At 47.3% G+C, this 21,833-nt stretch overlaps 1 protein-coding gene across 2 annotated transcripts in view; it reads right to left on the reverse strand.

Annotated features, from left to right (window-relative positions):
- Positions 1-21,455, reverse strand: part of LOC123859532 (inactive tyrosine-protein kinase transmembrane receptor ROR1) — a 478,330-nt gene extending 456,875 nt beyond the window's left edge. Inside the window, exon 1 of one of the 2 annotated variants that reach the window (XM_054512827.2) lies at positions 20,909-21,455. In XM_054512827.2, coding sequence (XP_054368802.1) covers positions 20,909-20,999 — 91 coding nt within the window. In that variant the 5' untranslated portion in view covers positions 21,000-21,455. The remainder of the gene's footprint in view (positions 1-20,908) is intronic. The other variant, XM_064589028.1, reaches the window with a different exon arrangement.
- Between the last annotated feature and the right edge of the window lie 378 nt (positions 21,456-21,833).

Consider the following 21,833-nt stretch of genomic DNA (forward strand, 5'->3'; position numbering starts at 1 on the left):
GCACAGTGTCTGGTGTCTAGAAAGTTCTCAATATTTGTTAGTTATGATCATCAGTATCATTATTAATTCCAATGGTTCCCAGCGGTTTCAAGTAAGAAGATGCCTTTTATAGCAAAAAATTATTATCGACCCCCCTCCCATCTAAAAGGTTTAACACTTAACCTCAATCAAGTGGGAAAATACAGAATATCAAAAAGTCTCTTTGAATTTTTATTCAGTCCATCAAAGCAACATTCATAGATACATGAAAAATATAAAACATGGCTTTACAATCACTGATACTGTTTGATCCTCAAAACCCTCGTGATGATTCCAAGGACCTGAGCTGGGGACCCACTGCTCTGTGCCACCTGCCGGCTCAGTAGGTCCTAATCCACTGCCATGTCCCCCTTCAGTCACTTAGACTTCCCACCTCCTCCTCTCCGCTCTTACAGCTGCCCTTAGCATACCGCCAAGACCTCAAACGCAAGGCAAAAGGAAAAATAAGTATATGTGGCATTTGGAGCTGAGTGTGTAACTATTTGTGCATGTCTCTGCCTTTAAATCTTTTTTCTCACAGAGTACAAACATTTGAAGGGTAAGAAAGCAAGAAATTATAAATTTTATAATATATAGGAAAAAAGCACAAAACATTAGAGTACAGGAATCTTCTTTAAAACAATGCTTATTCAACTTGAATTTGCATACAGATCACCTGAGGATCTTGTTAAAATGCAGATTCTAATCCAATAGGTCTGGAGAGGAGCCTTAGACTCTGCGTTTGGAACAATCTCTCAGGAGATATTTATGCTGCTGGTCCACAGAGTGGGATCCAGCCCCATTGCTTTGTGTAAGAGAACTTGAAGATCAGAGAAGGCAAATGTCTTGTCCGGTGCCACACAGCTGGTTAGAGGCAGGGCTAGAAGATGAATTCAAGTTTGTTGACTTTTAGTCCAGAGTTCTTTCTGCTATACGCTGATGTTGTCCTTTCTCTCCAAAAGAAAAAAGTTTCTGAAAAAAAAATCTCATTTTCCTTTCCCATCAAAGACAATACACACACACACATATAAATACACACACATACATCTCCCCCAGAGCACAGGGGCTAAATCATAGTCTCTTCCTCAGTGTCCAGCTAGGGTCTTGAAAACAAGATACTCAAAATAATATGTGTTGATGGATTATGCAATCGGGGGAAAGAGGACTCTTCTGATTACAGAAATGCCTTCACCTTTTTCCTCCCTTTTTCATTCCTTTAAAGACACCCTCCTAATCAGCTACCCCATGTCTCCAAAACTTTCTGTTAACTCCATACTGTCTAAGTTTTCCCTAGAGGCATTTTTCTAAATTAAAAATCAATTTATTGAGAGAAAGTTCAAAACAAGCTATTACTCTAAATCAATATTTAGGGAGGAGATAAGGGTTTTTATCCCGGTATCAGCAGGAGATTTTATGTTCCCAAATACACTTTGCACTAGACCATTTCAGGCACCTGAAGTGCTTAAAGAGCTGCACTCAGCAGCCTAAGTGTTCATACGGAGCAGCTTCAAAGCCTCCCTCAGCCTCCCATCTTTCAGAAATCACTCCCAAAGGCTTCTGTGGCTTTGAACTATATCTCAACAATCTCGAGAGCTCGAGAAAGCTTGTTCCATGACATTACTTAGCTAGGGCCCATGTACATAGTAGGTCCACGCTATGTCCCTGACTGTCACATCCGCCACCTAGAGCCAGGTTTTCAACAGTTCTTTTTTTTTTTTTTTTTTAAAGATTCCATTTATTTATTTGAGAGAGAGAGAGAACGAGAGACAGAGAGCATGAGAAGGAGGAAGGTCAGAGGGAGAAGCAGACTCCCCGCCGAGCAGGGAGCCCGATGCGGGACTCGATCCAGGGACTCGATCCACGGACTCGATCCAGGGACTCCAGGATCACGACCTGAGCCGGAGGCAGTCGCCCAACCAACTGAGCCACCCAGGCGCCCCTCAACAGAACTTTCTTAAGAAGGTCAGAAAACACCACCTCACAGGGAAGAAAAACGGGCAGTATTTTGGCTGTTTCAAAGTCTCACTCTCTTCTACCACTTTGTTAAAATTAACAGGTTTAGTGCAAATAATTTGGGTTTGGTTCTTGCCACACTTAGGAAAGCAAGAGGGACAGAAAGGTAACACTTCAATCAGAAACTAATTTTTCCCCTGGCAAGAGGAAACGTCAGCAAAGCTCCAAAGCCACAGAAGCCAGCTCAGTGGGGCTTCTGATGGTTTCTAACCAGAGGAATGTAATCCATCAGCCCCCTGGAGCTCGGGCCCGGCTGCCTGACGGCAAACCCTCCCACTCTAGGCTTCCTGAACCTGCCCTTTCAACCACAGACTCCCGTTCCCCAGCGCACGGGGCTCTGGTTCCCTTCCACAGTACACCGTTCAGATCCACTCCCTGTGTGCTGATGGCTCTGCACACTCGGGCGGCCGCGCACCACCGAAGGGCGGCAGGGTCGGGGAGGCACAGCCCACCGTCGGCATTTCCCTTACGGCAAATGTCAGAACAAATTCTAATTCTTCTGGCTATCTGTCTCTCCCTCGCCCCGCTGCCCTGCCAGTTGCACTAGTCGGGGAGCCCCTAGAAAACAGGGAGAATGTTCTGGTCCCAGGGTATCCTGGTACCCAATATAGTTCCTGGCACATAGTCAGGATTGTTTTTATTAGTATGTACTGTGAATGTGTTCCCTCCGCTTCTCCCGTCTGGCGCTCTGCTTCCTCCAGGAGGTGTCTAAAAAAATTTAGGGCTTGCGGCGCCTGGGTGGTTCAGGTCATGGTCCCCGAGTCCCGGGATTGAGCCCCTGCATCGGGCTCCCTGCTCAGCGGGGAGTCTGCTTCTCCCTCTCCCTCTGTCCCTCCCCCTGCTCCTCTCTCTTTCTCTCTCTCTCATATAAATAAAATCTAAAAAAACAAAAACCTAAAAAAATTTAGGGCCTGAAGGGCAGTCAAGCCACCTCATTTTACAGATGAGGAAATAAAGTATAAACTTCAAGGGATGTGGTGGTCCAGTTAGTGGTCTAGCTGCAAGAGATGCTCAACCTCAACCTCAGATTGAGCAGATGCTCAATCTGCTGCTGAACTATCTCAGTCCCTCCTTTTCTCTGTTTCCAGGCCAGGCAGCAGGGCACAGAGGGTCACCACTGGTGAGAAAAGGAAGTTGGCTCATTGGTGGCCTAGGCTGGAGCCCGGGAGAGTGGAGTTCTACACCAGACTCCAGCCCTGCAGAATTCTGGGTGGTTAATTCCGATCAACACCAGTGTGGGCTGGGCCTCAGGCTGCCCACCTGTAAAATGGTCATCTTAGCTCATAATTATTGATGCTTACTATGTACACTCAGTGTGTGCCAGTGGCCCAGGAGAGCATTATCACAGTTCATCCTCACCAAAAGGTAACGGGGTAGGCATGATTTGCACCCCAAGTTCTATAGATGGGGAAACTGGGCTTTTGAGGTTTGCCCAAGGTCACAGATAATTGAATGGATTTAGCTGACTCCAGAGCCAGTATTTTTATTTTGATCTAATCTCACTTTATCAGGGGGGGGGGCGGCCCTCAAGCCGCAAGAAGAGGTAACAGTGAGGAAGGTCTTCACTGGGGGCAGAAAGGAGGTTCACCCCCACGCTTCCTGTTCCCAGCAGTCACCCCTCGTCCTTACCTAATTAAGCGCATTAGCGGCAGCTCTGCCTAATCCTAGGTGCACACAAGGAGGGACAGGATTCTTGCCCTGGGGGCTCTGCTTCTCCTGAGATTCGCCACAGTCCACAGGAGGCTGTTATCCCAACCCCAGGGGAGGGCGGCATCACAGCCAAGATGGAGCTTATCGCAGGAAGCCACTGGCACGCTGGGGAAGCAAAATGCAGACTGCATGACTCAGGTCGATCACAGGCACCAGATGATGTGCCAGCTAGATGGGTGCACGCCTGCCAGTCATCAGCAAGTGACAGCGAAGCAACTACCACCTCTGCATTTTCTGGAGGTCCCGGGAAGGGCAGCAGCAAGCATTCAAATTAAATAATACATCCTGAGCATCTCCAAAGGGCGTTCCCAAGAACAAGCATCACTGCGTTCCCAGCACTTAGCACTGGGCCTGGCACAGAGTAGGTGCTCGATCAGGTAATGGAACAAGTGACTAGTGACCCACCCCCATGGTGGTGGAAGCAAAGTATTCCTCAGCAGAAATGAAACCTAGTTTGGGATAGGTCCTATCACCTCAGTTTTCCCATTCTATAGTCCCAGATAATAACACCCATCTCTCCAAATCCCCACGATTTAGCCATTCATCCCATGGGAGTCTGGGACAAATGCAGAGAATGAAAGATTTAATAGAATAATTTGAAAGGCTACAATTATATAGATTGATTATATAGAGATTATATAAGTTACAAACTTTCATTTCTCTCTCGTTCATTGTCTTTCCAAGAGGCTAAGAAGGAGAACTGGTGTAACTGTAGTAAAGTAACATTTTCGTGGTGCTATGTGGTTTGCAGCATCCTTTCACCTAATTTCTCACTTAATAATATCCGTAACAATTCTCCAAGATTTTATTAGCCCATTTTACAAATTAGGAAGCTGAGGCCTAGAGAGGTTAAGCACCTTGCCCAAGATTACATAGCAGGTGAATGGCCCAAACCCAGATTTTTTTCTCTCCAAACCACGCCTTCTTCCCTTTGTGCAGGGCCGCCTCCTACGCACACTGCTGCCTCTCCCCCAGTCGTCTGAACGCTTAGCTTGTTGCTGCTGAGGCCTCAGTCTCATTATCTGTGGAACAGGTAGGATGATAATACAGGCCACCCGATGGGGTTGTGAGGGGAGGCTTGCCTACCACCTGACATACAAGTAAGCACTCTGCAAACATTCCTAGTGGTAACACATGCAGTCGCTGTGGTATTGTTAACTGAGAACACACTCCCACTTCCAGGCTTTCATACTTGCTGGCCCCTCCTGGAGGACTCCCCTTGCTACCCACAGCCACAGGGCTCACTCCTTTACCTCCTGCAGGTCTCTGCTCAAGAGTCACTTCATCCCAGGGTCTTCCCTGCCACTCCACACAATGGCACCCGCCCCACCCCACCACTCCCTTCCTCACAAGTTCTTCCACCAGGCTTCCTTTTCCTCAGCGTTTACTGTGACCTGATAGAACATATATTTCTTCATTTTTAGACTTCTCCATGAGCAGGTTCTTTGTTTTGTTTCCTGCTTCACCCCCAGCATCTAGAACAGTGCCAACCCATAAATATTTGTGGAGTGAATAAAGGAAGCCCCATGGGTCCATTCACCAAGAAATGGAGACAAACTCTTGCTTGCTATCTGACCCTTGGATCTCAGATAAGACTTGAAAGTTTACCAGGAGTTTTTACATCCTTCATCTCCTTTAATCTTCCATAATCTTCAGGGAAGGAGTTATAATCCCCACCACAGAGACAAGAAATGAGACACCAGAACTCAGAGCAGGGCAACTTCCTGGAGAGGCAGAGGCCTGGCTTGGGTTCTGAACCCTACCCCAGGCTCCTACCGAGTTGTTTGGGCTAGGGAGGAGCAGCTGAGGTTCCCTGAGAAGGGCTGGTTTACAGAGAGGGGCCTGGGAAATAAATGCTTTTTATCACTCAGTTGAGCACCAAACATTACAAACAGTAGATTCTCGCTAACTCATTTGTCAAAATAAACCCATCCCTTAGGATCAATGGTATAAAAAATGCATTATGGGTTATTGTTTGAGGGCCTCCCAGACTCCTGCTCTCAGTGAAGCCTCCCTGAGATACCTTTCCTGATTCCCTCTCAGTCAGTCCAACCCCCACGTGTTCAGAACCGGTAACCATGTCCTCATTGTTCAGCGGTTGTGCTCCCCACAAGGCCAGCCGTGGAGCTCCCACCAGAAGTGCGGGTAGCCCCAGCCCAGCACCTGGCACCTGGGAAGCCTTACTCAGTGCACATGCTGACCAACTACCCTCCTAACACTGGGAGGGCAAGAACTGACACAGGCCCCGCCCTTCTTCTCCCCCACCACGGCCTCAGCAGCCAAGAAACCTAACCAAAGCTTTGTTAACCTCCCTTTCCTCTCTCCTGCATGAAGGAAAGGTGGCCCGGCCTGAAGTAGATGGTTCGAGGGATTTAAAAAGAGGTGTTGTATGAAATGCAAAGACTTGCAGGCCTTTCTGGCCAGATTTGCCTCCAGATTGCTTGCAAGTTCAAAACTTAAGAGAATTTTTTTCCCCTCTGCTTATTAAGCTGAAGAAGAGAGAGTAAGAGCTCCTCAGGGGATATTTCCCTAGTAATGAGACCTTTCAAAATTCCTGAAGAAAGAAAGAAAGGGGAGGGAAGAGCAGAAGGACCAAAGGAGGGAGGAGAAGGGTTGTCAGGGCAGGGAAGAATCACTCACCACCCCCTCTCCTCAGCAGCCCTCACAGCCCAAATCTGCCTGTAGGCTCAGCCGTGGTGCCCTCTCCCCTGTGGCAAGGGGCCAATATCTTCCACACCTTCTCTCAAACATACTGTACATGAAAGAAGATAAAGAGGAGAACTGTAAGGGAGAATTTTAATTTGTTGCCAATTAAGGGCAGAGTGACCTTAATTTATAGCAGCAGAACTCAGAGTTATCACAGATTTTTCATCTCGGGAAAACAGCCCAGCTCTCGAGCTGCTCACCGCTCCCCTGCAAACAGAGCCCACAGCAGGTTTAATTGAGTCCAGATTGACTTTTTACGGGGTTGAATTCCTCATCTTTTGGAAGAGATAGCCTTGAGATTTTCAGTTGTTCAAATATGCAGTTTTAAATTGCCAGATAGTAAGAGCAGAGCAAGCTGGAAGTATCCCAGGCTCCAGGAAGTGAGACCAACGCTTAGTAAAAGTAAGTACAGTCGATTCAGTGGGTCACCACGCACTGTACTGGCTGTGATCCAGACTCAGACCCTACTCGAAGGAGCATCCAATCCAGTGATAGAAAAAGATCATAGTTGCCCAAATAGATATTTAATTACAAACTACAATGAAGAGTATTTAAAAATATAGGGTCCTATCTAAATAAGTGGGAACCCAATCGAGTCTGGCCAGTCAGGGAAAGGACAGTGAAGCCAGAGCATTAGGACTGGTAGCTGATAGGTTGAGGAAGGACGTTTTTGTGGGAGAGGACAGCCCATGGAAAAGCCACCACATTCAAAGGTTCCAGATGAGACCAAAGAGAGGCGGAAGACAGACTGACAAGCAGGAAAGTCCTGTCAGCATATCCTTGGTACTATTTTTGGTTGTGCCCCCATCTTCTCACTCCCTCCTTGATCTCTTTAGGACTTGATTCCCCACTGCCCCAACAGCAGTGCATTTCCGTCTGGATACCATGCATCTCTCCCTCCAGCCCTCTTTGCAATATCCACAGGGACACCTTTTCACTTAGATCCCTTTTGCATTTTCAGAACAGCTCCCATGCAGTCATTACGTCTTGGGCAGTGCCCAGCTCTGACAGCAGGAGGCGCTCAGGCGTCCCTTCTGTCCAGCTTGGACCACTCCGGACACTGCATATTGGAGAGAAACAAATTAGTATTGGTTCACCATCTCCAGCTCCTTCAGAAAACCCTCCCAGTAGTTCTGAACAGTGCACACTTCTCTCCTTGATCTACAAAACTTCCTGCTTGCACCTTCCTTGCGGCACTCAAGCACACTGCATTCAGCATTCACTCAACACATACTTGGTGATTTCCTATTGAGTGGAATGTGCTGGACCAGACAGTCGTTAACTGGCCTAAGATCGGGTCCCTGCTCACAAAGAAGTGAAGGGAAAGGAAAGCGGCTGGTTAGAGGACATCTGAGAAGTTATTTAACATCTCTGAGCCTCAATTTTCTCTTGGGAATAAAAGTATGACTTCCTTTTATGAATATAAATATAAACCTGTATAGAAAAGATGACCAAAGAGGATCTCTGAATGGTAGGATTGTGGGTGATTTTTGTTTTCGTACTACATTTATGCTTTTGTCCTTATTGGACATCTATTTTCTCATGAGAAAAAGCATTAAAAATGCTTCCTTCAGGTTAAAAATAATAATGACACCATTTCATTTTGTTGTGATCATCAGTAAGGTAAGTTGTGTGTATGGTCGCTTCACCCAAAGCAGAGTCTCCAGGCTCTGAGCAGAAAATCTCAGAGACGTGGAGAGGACACTGGGCACTGCCAGACCTCTCAGCAATGCCTGCCCTGGGTATCAGTGTCATTCCCTCCCTCACACTAGCTTCTTTCCAGGGCAGAGACGTGGCCGAGGGCGTCTCCTAGCTTTCCTGCCCCGGAGGGCCACCTGTAAGTCCCAGGGATGGACTCTGGTTAGCCCGGAGGCTAGGAGTCAGAGGTTACGATTGGCACTCTCCCCATAACAAGGTGGGAGTACAGGCAAAAGCAGTTCCTTTTCCCAACTGATAAAGGAGCAGAAGGAGGAAGTGAGGGGAGGGGGCAAAAATTCTGGAGAGACAAAATAATAGGATTCTGCTGCAAAACACAAAATGTCTTGCCAGACGTAGGCCCCATCGTACATGCTCAATAAATGATGGTGACTATGATTACAAAGATTAAAGTCTAGGTATTGGGCTAAGTCAAAATAAGTGAATGTGGTTTAGGTGGCCTCTCTGGAAATACTGGGTGAATGTGGGGGCACAGGGCAAGGAAGGGCAGAAGGTGAATTCTTGACTGTGGAAGACTGGGGGTTGAAGAATGAGATTTTGGCAAGGAGAGATGGGGAGAAAAACCAGCGTGACCCTGCTGTGCCAGGAAGCTGGGGCAGGTGCTAGAGTACCCGGTTTCTAAAAGCTGCAAGACAGAAAAAGAGCCCTAAACAAAGATCAGAACAGAGAGCTTTGATTCAATGTTATTCTCATACCATTTGGGGGTCTCAACCTTGCCTCCCTAACAAAAACAATGAACATCCTATGGGAGAGGATATTGACATATATTTCTTCTGTATCCACTTTAGTTGCTAAATAAGTATTTTTTTTTTAAAGATTTTATTTATTTATTTGAGACAGAGAGAATGAGAGAGACAGAGAGCACATGAGAGGGGGAAGGGTCAGAGGGAGAAGCAGGCTCCCTGTCGAGCAAGGAGCCCGATGCGGGACTCGATCCCGGGACTCCAGGATCATGACCTGAGCCAAAGGCAGCCGCCCAACCAACTGAGCCACCCAGGCGCCCGCTAAATAAGTATTTAACCAAATGGAATTGCCAGTGACTTCTTGGTAGTTTACCCAGGACGCATCACTCGACGTGAAGGATCTTTGCCTCCCAGGTCCCTTCTTTCCTTCACTCCTCTACACCCACAATGAGCAGACACCAACTGTCGTGTTGATTTGACTCTATGAGTCTGGGGGAAGCCACTTTCACCATGTCCTGGGTTAGTTGAGAAACTTTCTAAACCTGAAGTAAAGATGTGGGAGGGTTCTTTATAACACATTTCAATCATCTCATCTGTGTATATAGTTTTAACCCCAACACAACCATGAAACCTGGCAATTACTCCTTAAAAAAAAAATCAAGTTGTAAGCCAGTGTAAGGGGGGGAATGCTTTCCTCCCCCCACTCAGTGCTACTTCTTGGGGAGGGAAACAAATTAGTGCTAAGAGCTGGACTCTCTTTGCCCCTTTACTAGCTACTTCTTGCAGGAGCTTGCACCATATGATACAGTGACTCACTGATGAGTTGGGTAGAACAAACTGGGCATGCTCAGCTCCGTTCCTCCCTTGCTCAATGGGAAAGAGAAATGCCCTTTATCAGGTGTCCCCAGGGAGGTCCCCCCCACCAGCAGGTTGTGCCTCTGAAGATTTTCTGGCCACAGGCAAAGCACTTGATTCTTTAGTTTAAGAACACCAGATGTGAGTGAGCAGAGGGCTGTGAGCAGCATAGAGAGAAAGAAGGTAACTCACCAGTACATTAAGAACATCATCAAAAACTGTTGCTTCTTGTTGTCAGCAGTCTACACAGCTCCCCAAAAACAGGCAACATTTGGGGACTGGAAGTTCTTTGAAGGGAGGAGGTAAACAGCCACCACTAAGTTAGGCACTACTTTCTTAAGGCATGCCTTCCAGAGGAATCCATAACTTTCATCACACCAAAAGTTCAGGTGGGGAAAAGAAAAACAACCAATTCTCTGCAGGGAGTATGAAAATCATGTAAAAACTATTAAATACCCAAGTTGGAGTAAAATCCAAGAGGTGAGGATATAATCTCTCTTACAGAGAGAAAGCAGAATAAATTGCTTTGGTGTACGCTTAAACCCATCAGGAAATGGGGCCAGTTTCCCACGAAGAACAGAAAGGAGCCTTTCAAGGAAATCTAGGATTTCGGGCAGCAGGATCTGACTTTACCTTAGGGTGTTTAACCCTCACAGAGCATAAGAAAGTCAGGTCCTTGACAAATATTAATATAATTATAACCTAAAAGTTCCAAGTGCTAGGAAGGTCTGCCCCAGAGATGATTATGTTATAAAATTGATTATAAAATAAAGGTCAACAAGGTTCAGCAATTTTGCCCCATCGCATCCTAGGTAAAGCTCAAAGGAGGAAGTACCCTCTTGCTGGTCTCCATTTAAGTCGCAGGAATAGGTGAGAGGACACAGGGAACATGCCCCAGGTACGTACAAGCTTCCCACCGTCCCCCCTCCCCCAACACTGTCAAGCACCATAAACACCATTGTGCCTCCCATTTTACAGGTGAGGAAAGTGAGTCTCAGAAAGGTCAAGTAATTTGCTGGCAGGGAAGCAGGGAACCCAGTTTCACACCAAGACCTTCTGAGGCCAAAGCCCTTTCCCCAGTGGCTCTTCCCCCTGCTGCAATCATCAACCACTCAGGATACTCCTGGTCTGTAAGTAACTTCTCTCAGTCTATTAGCAAGTGAATTTTCTTAGTTTACAGGAATCCTAGCTCCAGGTCCCATCTACAAATGCCTTACAACCATTTCTGAAAAAAATAGCTAATTTAAGGAGAATCAGGTAATTTGTTTGCTAGTAAAAGTACAGTGAAAGTAGACATGTATTAGTCCCTTAGAGTTACAAATCCCAAACACAGGTAGTCTTTTAAAGCAAAAAGCACTATGGGCCTGTCAAAGAGGCTGGGTTTCCTGCAGATCCCAGCAGCTACAGTGACCTTAGGTGAGCTGCCAACCTCACGTGCCTAATTTTATTTTATTTTATTTATTTATTTTTTTAAAGATTTTATTTATTCATTTGAGACACAGAGATACAGAGAGAGAGAGAGCATGAGCAGTGGGAGAGGCAGAGGGAGAGGGAGAAGCAGACTCCCGGCTGAGCCAGGAGCCCGATGTGGGGCTCGATCCCAGGACCCTGGGATCATGACCTGAGCTGAAGGCAGACGCTTAACCATCTGAGCCACCCAGGCGCCCCTCACGTGCCTAATTTTAAAAGGAAGAGAGAAAGAGAAAGAAAGAAATCCCGTTTTATTGGATTATTTGGAAAATTAATGATAACATTATACATGAAATAATTATGTAAGCTGCAAAACTCTATACAAATGGAGGATTTCATTATAATTATTTTGACTCAGCTATTTGGCTGGGATCTTACAGAGAATTTGAATCATCAGACGGATTTAAAAAAATACTGAGCTGCATGTGGTTGGCATAATGGTCAAGGACGGACAAAGCCCGGGACTCAGAATAACTGGGTTCAAATTCTGGTTCTCTCACTTAACTTGCTCTGTGATCTAGAGCAGGTTACTTACCTTCTCTGTACCTCAGTTTTCTTACCTGGAAAATGGGGATAATAATTCATGCCTACCTCAAAGGGTTCCCTGAAGACTGTGGGAGTTAAAATACTTAAACTACATAAAATGGTTCTTGGCAGACAGGATGCTTGATGTGTTCATCATTATGATACTATTTTGATTTTCATCAAGGAGGCAAAATATGGACAGGGATTTAGTAGCCTGCGCTACAAAACAAAACTGCTACAGCAGACGTCCTAGACTTTGACAAGCAGCCTGAAATGGACTGCATTTTTAACTCTCTGGGACACTCTTTTGGAGAGAAAGGTAAGTCCTCATGCTCCCAGTAAAACCCTCCTCCCCCACCCACCCTCCTTCATATGCAAAAAACATAACTGGCACCTCAGGGTCCTCTTTTTTCTCCATTACTCTCCAATCCCATGAAAACTAGCCTCATTCCAGGGTGAAGGGCCAGTTAAGAACCCAGGACAGCTCGGGCAGGTTCATGGAGACTGGAGCAGCTACAGAATGTCTAGCTCCTCTCCGCCTGTCCCCTTCTTAATCCTCCCCATCCTTCAAGGCTTGCATCATATCCCACTTCTTCCTGAAAGACCTCTCCCTCCTCAGCATTTTGCATCTATAATTGCCAACTCTGTACTCACTGGGTGTATAATTATTTCACAAGTGCCTATTTTATCGCCCCTAAAAGGTAAACTCCCCAAGGGCTAGTCATAGTGCTCCTAGATTCCCCACAGTGCTTAGCACAGCACTAGAGACATCGTATATGTGCCATGAATAATTTGGGAAGGGATTTAATTCACTGGAAGGAGCCCAGACTCCGTGTGCGCTGGTCAGAGCTGGGTCTGAGCCTCTCCTGCGCCTCCCCAAGCCCATGGCAAATGCTGCTACCAGGTCACAGCATTCCCTCCCAGATCCTGCAAGAAACCTCAGAATCCTTCTCAACACTGCTCCACAGGCAGCCAATACCAATCGACTGGAAAAATGAACCCATTTTGCCATCTCTGCTTCCTAGACACTTCCTTCACGGAGTCTCCATAGCACGGGGACTTAACCACTATTGTCATAACTACTGACCTCTGTTGTGCAGAGCTGTTGACCTGTCTGCCTCTACCAGGCCAGTGGTTTTCAAGCTTTTGAGCATGAGCCCAATAATAACCCAAATCAGCATAGCAGAACTGAAGCTAAAATTTCCTAAAACAATACTCATTTTTTAGTGTAATGGACTCTGAAATTTCCTATTATATTCTGCTTAAAAATGCTGGTCCTGACTGCTGCACTATGGGATGGAGAGATACATCGATAAGAATATATATATATATATATATATATATATATAGTCAGTTATATAATGTTAGTTAAGGTAACATTAACAGCTGTAACTGATAAAACTCTGAAATCTCAGCCTTTACTACCATAGAAGTTTATTTCTTGCTCACATAAAAAGTAAACAAGTGTGGACTGGCAGGTGGCTTCTATAGTTCTGTGATGAAGGGAGGGTTCCAGGCTGTTTCTATCTTGTGTTCTCTTCAACACATGACTTCTAGGTTACCATGTTCAGGATCATAGCAATCCTGCCTGGGACGTTTTTTAAGGGCCAAACCATTAAGTGTTACTTATGTTACTCATTGCTTCCAATCTCATTCCATTGGCTAATATTTAGTCACATGGCCTCACTTAACTACAAGGGAACTGGGAAGTGTAGTCTGACCAAGTTACCGAGAAGAGATGGAAACAGATTTTCTGATCAGCTAGCAATCTCTGCCAGAGATCTGCCGTTTGAAAAACCCTCCAAGGCAGGGACCTAGGCTTATTCACCCTGTTCTAGCGACTAGCAAAATATTCGGCTCACAGTAAGTGCATAGAAAATATATAATCAGGGGCACTTAGGTGGCTCAGTTGGTTAAGCATCAGCCTTCGGCTCAGGTCAGGATCCCGGGGTCCTGGGATCTAACCCTGCAACCCTGCGTGGTCAGGCTCCCTGCTCAGCGGGGAGTCTGCTTCTCCCTCTCCCTCTGCGCAAACCCCCCCCCCCCGGCTCTCTCTCTCTGGAGTGCCCACACTCTCAAATAAATAAATAAAATCTTAAAAAAGAAAAAAATGTATGATCAGTGAATGAATGGGGAACATGATAGATCCTAGCCAGACTCCAGGAGGGTTACACTTCACGATTAGGCATCATGATTCTCTCCAAATTCACACCTGTGCAAATCCCCTTCCCCACCCAAAGCAGAGCTGAGTCCAAAAATCTGGATTAGGACAGGTGGGAAAGATACCAGAGAAACTGTCTTAGTGTTGTCTTTTCCATTTAGGGACTACACAGCCACTTACTCTTCCAACCCCATGCCCATTGAAAAGGAACACGGGAAAAATTAAGAGCACAGGCTTTTGAGGCAGATAAATCACAGCGGGGCCTTTCTCTGGCTACATAACTGCAGCAGAACTATCACTGAGCGCTCACTATGTGTGCGGCAAGGTGCTAAGCATTTTCCACGCGTTATCCCCGTTGCACCCTCACAATAAGCCTATGAAGGACACTAATATTCTCTCTCCAATTCCCTGAGTGAGAACTGATGTCTTCTAACCCTGTGTTCCCAGAGCACTTTTTCCACAGGCCTTTCCTGTAATTCACTCGTGCGAGAGCTGGTTGGCATATGGAGGTATATGTCTGTTCATCCAGCGTCCCCAATTATACTTCAAAGACAGTGGAAATAACATACACTTGAGAGTCAAAATACCTATTTCAAACATCTAGGTTCAAATGCCACATCCCAGCTTAACAGTTTGTGTTCACCAAGACATTGCCTGAGACTCAATTTCCTTATCTGTAAAATGGGATCAGAGGTCCAACCATAAAGGGCTGCTGGGACATAGAAACCTAGTATCTCCAAAGAACTAGGCCTGGCACGTAATAAGTTTCTTCAAAAAGTGAGCATTTCCCTTCTCCATCTCTTCTGGAGGGCGAGGGTAATGTCTTATTCCTGGGCACCAACACCGTATTTGTAGAAAATAAATATATAATAAATGTTAGTGGCAATGCATTGAATGACAAGATTTACCGTTAAAAAATAAAAATTAAAAACACAAACCGTGGCTTGGTCTTTAGAAGTTTTTTATCTCCCCTCCCCCTTCCCACACTTCATTACTCTTCTCTCTTTGGGTAACGTGAACTTTTTTTTTTGGTACTCAGAAATTTTAAATGGCTAACAGAGCACCTCAGGATTCTTTCCTCCGGCCATTATCCTTCTCTTTTAAGTTGTGCTCAGCAAGATTATTTGGATATTGGAGCTAAAAACGGTCAGATTACAAGTGGAGGTCCCTGAAATGTAACATTCCCCATTGCAGGATTCTGGAATTACACCAAGCACCGGGGAGGGGTTGCTCTTCCCCAAAGAGCTCCCTGTTCTGAAAAAAGCCTTTGTTTTAAGGCTTGCAAAACGGCACTGTGGAATCTCCCATCCGGGTCCCCAGCACTGGCCTGGGTACTGCTCAGTTCTAGAGTGCCTACAAGCTCCCTGTAAAACAAAATACTCACTTGTCTTAAAATATTGGAAAAACTGTGCTCTCTGAGTCTTGGTTCATATCTTACAGCATGATGATCATTGTTGTGAAGCCAAATTTTGTGATTTCTCCAGCAAGGCCCTGACAATGACAGTAGCTAGCACACTGTGTGTTTACTAGGTCCATGGCACTGGGTTAGGGGTCTTATGTTCATTTTTCCCTTTAATTCCCACAAAAACCCAGTAAGCCAGACAGTACTGTTATCCCCATTATGCAGAGAAGGAAACTGAAGCTCAGAAGTCCAAAGAACTTTGCCCAAGTTCACATAGCCAGCAGGCAGCAACGCCCCAGTTCAAACCCTAGTCTGTCAGGGTCCAAATCCCATTCCATTTCTGTTACTCCGCATTACCTCTTTAAATGGCTATAAACGAAGGTCCTTTCTGTATAGCAATACTAGAGAAAATAAACAACTTGAACTGGCTGATCTTTTAAAGCCCCTTCCCCCTCTTAAAAAAAAAAAAAAAAACTATGGTTCTGTGGAGGGAAGGGAAAAAAAAGGAAATGTAAGGAGGCCAAACATTATGAGTCTTGGCTTATCAGTATTTAATAACAGCTTTTGGATCAAAACTCTACAGAACCTTATTTATGGACAGACAGTTACTGTTAAGCAGAGCCTTTTTATACAACCTTTTCATCTGAGGATGTTGTAGCCTTCTATTGCCTTTCTATTAGTGAGAGATGGGGTGTGAAATCTGCTGGCCCTGCCAAGATTATCCCATTAAATTATCTGCCCTCTTCCAGTGTAATTCACTCAGGGGCAACAGTTTGAGACTCGGGCCGGTGGATGTCCCTGCCTGGGTGCTCGGAGGGGTAGGTGTGAAGGAAAAAGTTCAGGTGGTGGGAGCATCCCAATGACATAACATCAATCCACGTTTCACTGCCTTACCAAAATAAAGTGGATGCCACAATTATCCCATTCCTAAACAAACTGAAAACCCCAACCGAGCTTACTGCAACAAAGAGAGAGCCTTTTTACTGCTGTTTATTTTTATTTTGTATTCGTTAGCTTTTTAGATATTCCTGGCATGCAAGTCAGGCTCCGTGTAACAAGCAGCTGCATTTAGTTAAGGATTTCGAAGAGTTTGCCCCACCCCACCCTACCCCACCCCCCCGCCGTCCCCTCCCCCTCAACTCCAGAGAACTTTCTCAGACTCCTAGAAGACTATTCCTTTCTCTTCGTGGGTCTACAGAACAGTTTCTCCTGTCACACCTCAGGGGAATTGGGAAGGCCAGGTTGCGGCCCTTCTGTTTGAGAAGAAGGCCTCAGAGACTTGAGTGTTCCCTAGCTGGGGCTGGATTTGCCAGGGTCTAGTCTACATGGGGACCTTGGGGCTGGCAAGCCAGCTCTCCCACTGAAGAGTACTCCAATAAATCACTCCGCTCAGCCTACAACCCCAGTTGTACACCAAGATGCAAATGCAAAGGCACTTCATCAAAATACAGCTCATCGCTGGTTGGAAGAAACTGCCAGACACACTCCTCAAACCACATTAAAGTTGTAGTTCAGGACAACAGCATACTTCCTCCTGATCAGAGGTGCAGACCACCAAAGAACCTTCCGGTCTATCCCTGAGTCGCAGCAAGACTGGCTCAGGGAACTCCAGCACAGAAAGAAAAACTGAAGTTGGCTGTCTCCAATCATTTCTTGTAACCCCTAGATAGAGCTAAGAAAACATCCCATTGCTCTTGCAAAACATGGGGAAATGGCTCCTTTGGCCCACACATAGCATAAATTCTAAGACTTAAACCAGGAGAGACTGTCTAGGGCAGCAGTGAAGAGCATGAACTCAGGGTTTGGAAGCCCAGCAATGCCATTTCCTAACCATGTGACCTTGAAGAAAGTCACTTAACCTCTCTGTGTCTACCTTAAAATGAGCTAATTATGCCAGCCCCCTCATAGATTGGTGGTGAGGATTCAGTGAGCTAATATTTGCAAATTGCTCAGAACGGTCACTGGCCCATTGTAAGGATTACCCAAGTGTTTGTTAAATAAATTGTATAAACAGAGGCATTTCAGAATGCTTGGATTCAGGGAAATACATACTTAGTTGAGGTCAAAGGACTTGGCACCATTCTTTAGCTTCTCCTAAGCCCAATAACAACTGGCCTGGTGGGAGGGAAACTGCAAAAGTGAGGAGAAGTAGAGACTCCACGAATTGTGCAGATCTAGACTCAGGCCCAGCACCCACCACCAACCCTCAAGCCCTTGCAACCTACCCAGGAAGGCAACTTATTGCCCCAGGCATCAAACACTCTAAAACAATGGTTCCTATCTTGTTGGGATTGCCATTTTCTCAGAATATCAGTTTATAGCTAGAAACATACAACCACAAAAATGCACATCGATTTTTGTATATTATTTCTGGGGGGTTGCATATCCTCAGTTTCAGGTACCCCAACTTAAGACCCTCTCAGCTGGGTGCTCTTCTCTAGCACTTGACACACACAGTTTCACTTTAAAATCTCGTAACACTCTGGTAAGGTTCAGAAAAACTGGTCGACAACCCCAGGACGCAGCAGAGAAGATTCAAACCCGTCTGTTAAACTCCAATGCCTGTGCGCATAACCATTAAGCTCTACTGTTAACTTCAACTATACTCCCTTCATACTAAACGATGGGGCAAGAAAAGGAAAGTCCTTGAAAGTATGTCATGTCACACTTTTACTAAGAAAAGCAAATATGACACCACAATTTTACATGCAACCAAAAAAGTTATTCTCCATTCAACAAAAATCTATGGACCACTTACTATATAGATACACACACATATGTCATTTGTATGTAGATATACATTTACATCAATATACATATAGGCTACAAAGGATTCCATTCTACATATGATGCTGTGCAAACTTCTCAAAAATATTCAAAATGGGGTATGTAGTCTCCATCAAACCACAGCCAACATGGATACTAACGGACGCGAGTGACACACCATTTGGAAACTTTAAAATCTAATTTGAGGGCTGGGCTCACCAGGCAGGAGATGGAGAAAGGAAAATACAGACCAAGGCTGAGCTTTTCAAGACTCCTAAGTAAATAGCAGAAAGATAATCCCAGCATCAGAGTAGCAAAACAGCCTACCAGGTATGCTGAATCAATACGGAGGATTAAATATTTCCAACACATGGCCAGAGGCAGCTTGACCACACCCTTTGTCTATTAAGCCTCTGTGTGGCTCCCCTAGGGAGGATTTTCAGGCATCTCCAATAAAGTTGGGGCTGGTTGACTTGGCTTTCAGTGTTTTCACCAGGAAAGCTGACAGTCTTATTGCCCTCAAGAGACTCCTATTCTAAAAGTAGACAGGACAGACACCTATTAAAATGGCATTGGAAGGTTTATGAAATGACAGCAAACACAGTAGCAGGCCACCTCCCTCCGACTCTAAGAGGCAAACCACACAGTCTACAGGATTCTGAGAAAGGCCCAGGTGGGTTCCTAAGGCCCTGAGCTCTGGGTACCCAGTATTAATGGCTTCAGCTTCCCAGAAAGGGTTAGTTCTAGGTAGGTAGGAGGTAGAGGAGGAGATCAACAATGAATAGGCCAGAAAAAGAAAATGTAAAGGTTCGCTCCTCCTAGCTAACAAAATTAAAAAAAACAATAATGGGAGAAATACTGACCATTTTTTTAAATAAGTAACTGAAACCTGTCTCCCCTTAAGCTGATTTCTTGAGCCACTGGTTGGGTTACTTTAAGAATCCTGAATCAGACAAGAAAGTAAATCTGAGTTCCACTGGAAGACTTGTCCCCAGAGAAAAGATCAAGCATTCACAAAAATGGAAAGGGATTTATAAGATGACAAATAAGACAAAAATAACAGATTTGGGCTCACTATTGAAGAGTTTGGAATAGGCGATACTCTTTTTTTTCCCTCTTAATTTTAAAAGTCTGTAGACAGTTAAACAAGACAATTTGGCTGATTGTTGATAATAAAATTGTCTTACACTCAGCAAAATCATTGCATGGACATTTATTTAAAAGCAGGTGACCAAAGAAAGGTCCACTCCTCCCCCCTCCCACCCCCAAGATCCAAAAGCAACCGCTGTTGAAAGGTTATATATAAGTAAATGAAGTTGAGAGAGGATATTACCGAATTAATCAAGGACCCAAGCTAAGAGCCCTTCCCTGATTATCTCCACCTCAATTTGCTGGGCAACTAGGCAGCATGGCCCAGTTTTTACTTTTCACCCAGGTGTTGTGGCATGGGGCAGGATGTTTGGCATCCCTGAAGGAAGCAAACATCCATGAGACCAAGCTGTTTACATTTCATTAGTATTTTTCATCAGGAAGGTGCACTCCCTGCTGATGTACATCTTAATTACAATTAGGAGCTCTATTTACCCGGAGGAGCCTCTAGATTACCACAACCACACTACGGGATCAATCTCAGAATTTTTCTCAGAAAATGTGGTTCTCACTTCCCCAAACCCAACTCTAAGAAATCAAAATTCACACACAACTTCTTTCCAGAGTGTGTTCCTACCACGAAAATTATGAGCTTGATTTTAGTAAAAACTAATTCTGTAGCCATGGTCTAAGTAAGCAGTGAACAGATCTTTTCCCCTCAACTGCTAAATAGCCCAAAGTCTTTTCTTTTCCAAAGCACAGCGCTAACTTAAAAATGAAAGATGCATGATAAAAGAGCAGAAACCTATTTATCTGCACCGGTTTGGGCTGGGAGTGGGGGAGGGCAGAATCCAGGGACTCCAGCACCCCCTCAAGGGATGCATGTTAAAAGTGAGGCCCCAAGACCCCGGAGACTTTAATCAACTTTCCCCCTCCAACCTCCAAAGAATGAATCGGTTGTCTCCACAGGCGCAGCCGGGCTCTTCCCTCTCATTGTGTACCGGCTCAGACGCAGCAAGGATCCAAGCTTCCCGCAGCGAACTAAGACGCTCGGGCTTTCGGTGGAGTCTTTCTCTAACTGTTGCAATTGTCTCTGGAGATTACCAAAATCAAGTATGCATTAGATGGCTTTTCCCCCCTTGCGTGTAACACACACGCACACGCACGTGCACGCTCAGAGCACTGGAGCCGCAGGCCGCCTCTGACAGCACATTTTGCACAAAGTGGCGGCGACGGCGGCAGCGCACACGTTGTGGCCTCCATCGTGAGCCTCCGGAGGCAGGAGAGCCGGGGGCGGCGGATCTGTGAGGCCGCCCGAGCCTCGGGAGGCCAGGGCTTTTGTCTGGGTCGGTCTGCGGACAGCCTGGGCTCTCGCAGGCACCGCTGAAAATACAAACTCCCTCCTGGACCGCGCCTTCCGGGACGGCTGCTACTTGGGGGCGCCGCAGACTTGCCTGAACACCGGTTAGGGCGCTTTAGGGGACAGGGGGACCAACGGGTCGGAGGTGCCCCCATCGCCCCACGACCCCTCCGCGCTTCCTGTCAGCGCTGACAACTGCTGCTGGGCGCCGAGGAGGAAGCCCCCGGACGCGCCCCCGGACCGCAGCGGGGCTCCCGGGGCAAATCCTCGCCCGCCTCCCCGGCGCCCGGAGTCGCGGTTGCGAGACCCCCGACGGTCTCCGGCCGCCCCGCGCCCGGCGGGCGCGGTGCTCCCCGGCTGCCCAGGGCCGGGCGGCCGACCGGAGGGTCGCCGGGGGCCGGGCGGGCCCCGGAGTCGGCGGATGCGCCTCTTACCTTGGGCAGCGGCCCGACGCGCAGCCAGCAGCAGCGCGGCCAGCAGCGCCAGGAGCGGCGGGCGCGCCCCGTGGCGGCGCGGCCGGTGCATTCCTCCTCTCGCGGCGGCGGCGGCGGCGGCGACGGCGGCTCCCAGGCCGCGCGCAGAACATCCACGGGCTCTGCCCGGGGTCCCGGCCACCTCGCTCCGGCCGCTCTCCGCGCAGGATGCCGGGGGCGTCTGCAAAGTTCTTTGTCCCTCTAAACCTGCTCCCTCGCTCCGCCCGGCCGCCTCTGGACCCCGTACGCGCGCGGGTCCCTCCTCAGCCCTCCGGCTGCAGCCTCGCCTCCGCCGGCCGGTCAGTCCCGGGCTGTCGGTGTCGCGCTCGCGGGAGGCGAGTGCCCCCGGCTCGGACTCTGAGCAGAGCGCGCCCTACGCCCGGGGGCTGCCGTCCCGGGGCTCCCTCGGTGGCGGCTGCGGCGGCTCCTCCCGCTCCGCGCGCTCGCTCTCTGGCTCTCAGCCTCCCTCAACTTGTCACTTTCCACCAACTCTCCAGCCCGGCGCCCGAGCCCGACCAATGGCAGCCGCGGGCCCAGGCCGGCGACCCAGCGCCCTCTGCTGCCTTCTCTCAACACCCGCACCCTCCCTGACTTCCAGAACCTTGTCGCTCGCGCGCCTCCCGCAAACCCGCCCCCCCCACCCCCCACCGCGCCTCAAACCCGCGGCCGGACCCTGGGGGCCCTCGAGTCCGTTTGACAGAGGGGGACGCCGAGGCTCAGGGAGACTTGTCCCGACTCGCAGACCAGTCCGTGGCTGAATGGCTCCGTTAGGAGACCCAGATTCTAGCAGTCTCCCCTCTGCCACTGTTAGCTGGGTGCTTCTGGGTAATAGAACATTTATTGATATCAGTTTCCCTTTTGATTTCCTCTTTGACAGTAGTGATTC

Source organism: Mirounga angustirostris, unplaced genomic scaffold (assembly GCF_029215605.1).
Source record: "Mirounga angustirostris isolate CCGP_5_RB_7025 unplaced genomic scaffold, mMirAng1.0.hap1 SCAF_4, whole genome shotgun sequence".
Taxonomy (NCBI): domain Eukaryota; kingdom Metazoa; phylum Chordata; class Mammalia; order Carnivora; family Phocidae; genus Mirounga; species Mirounga angustirostris.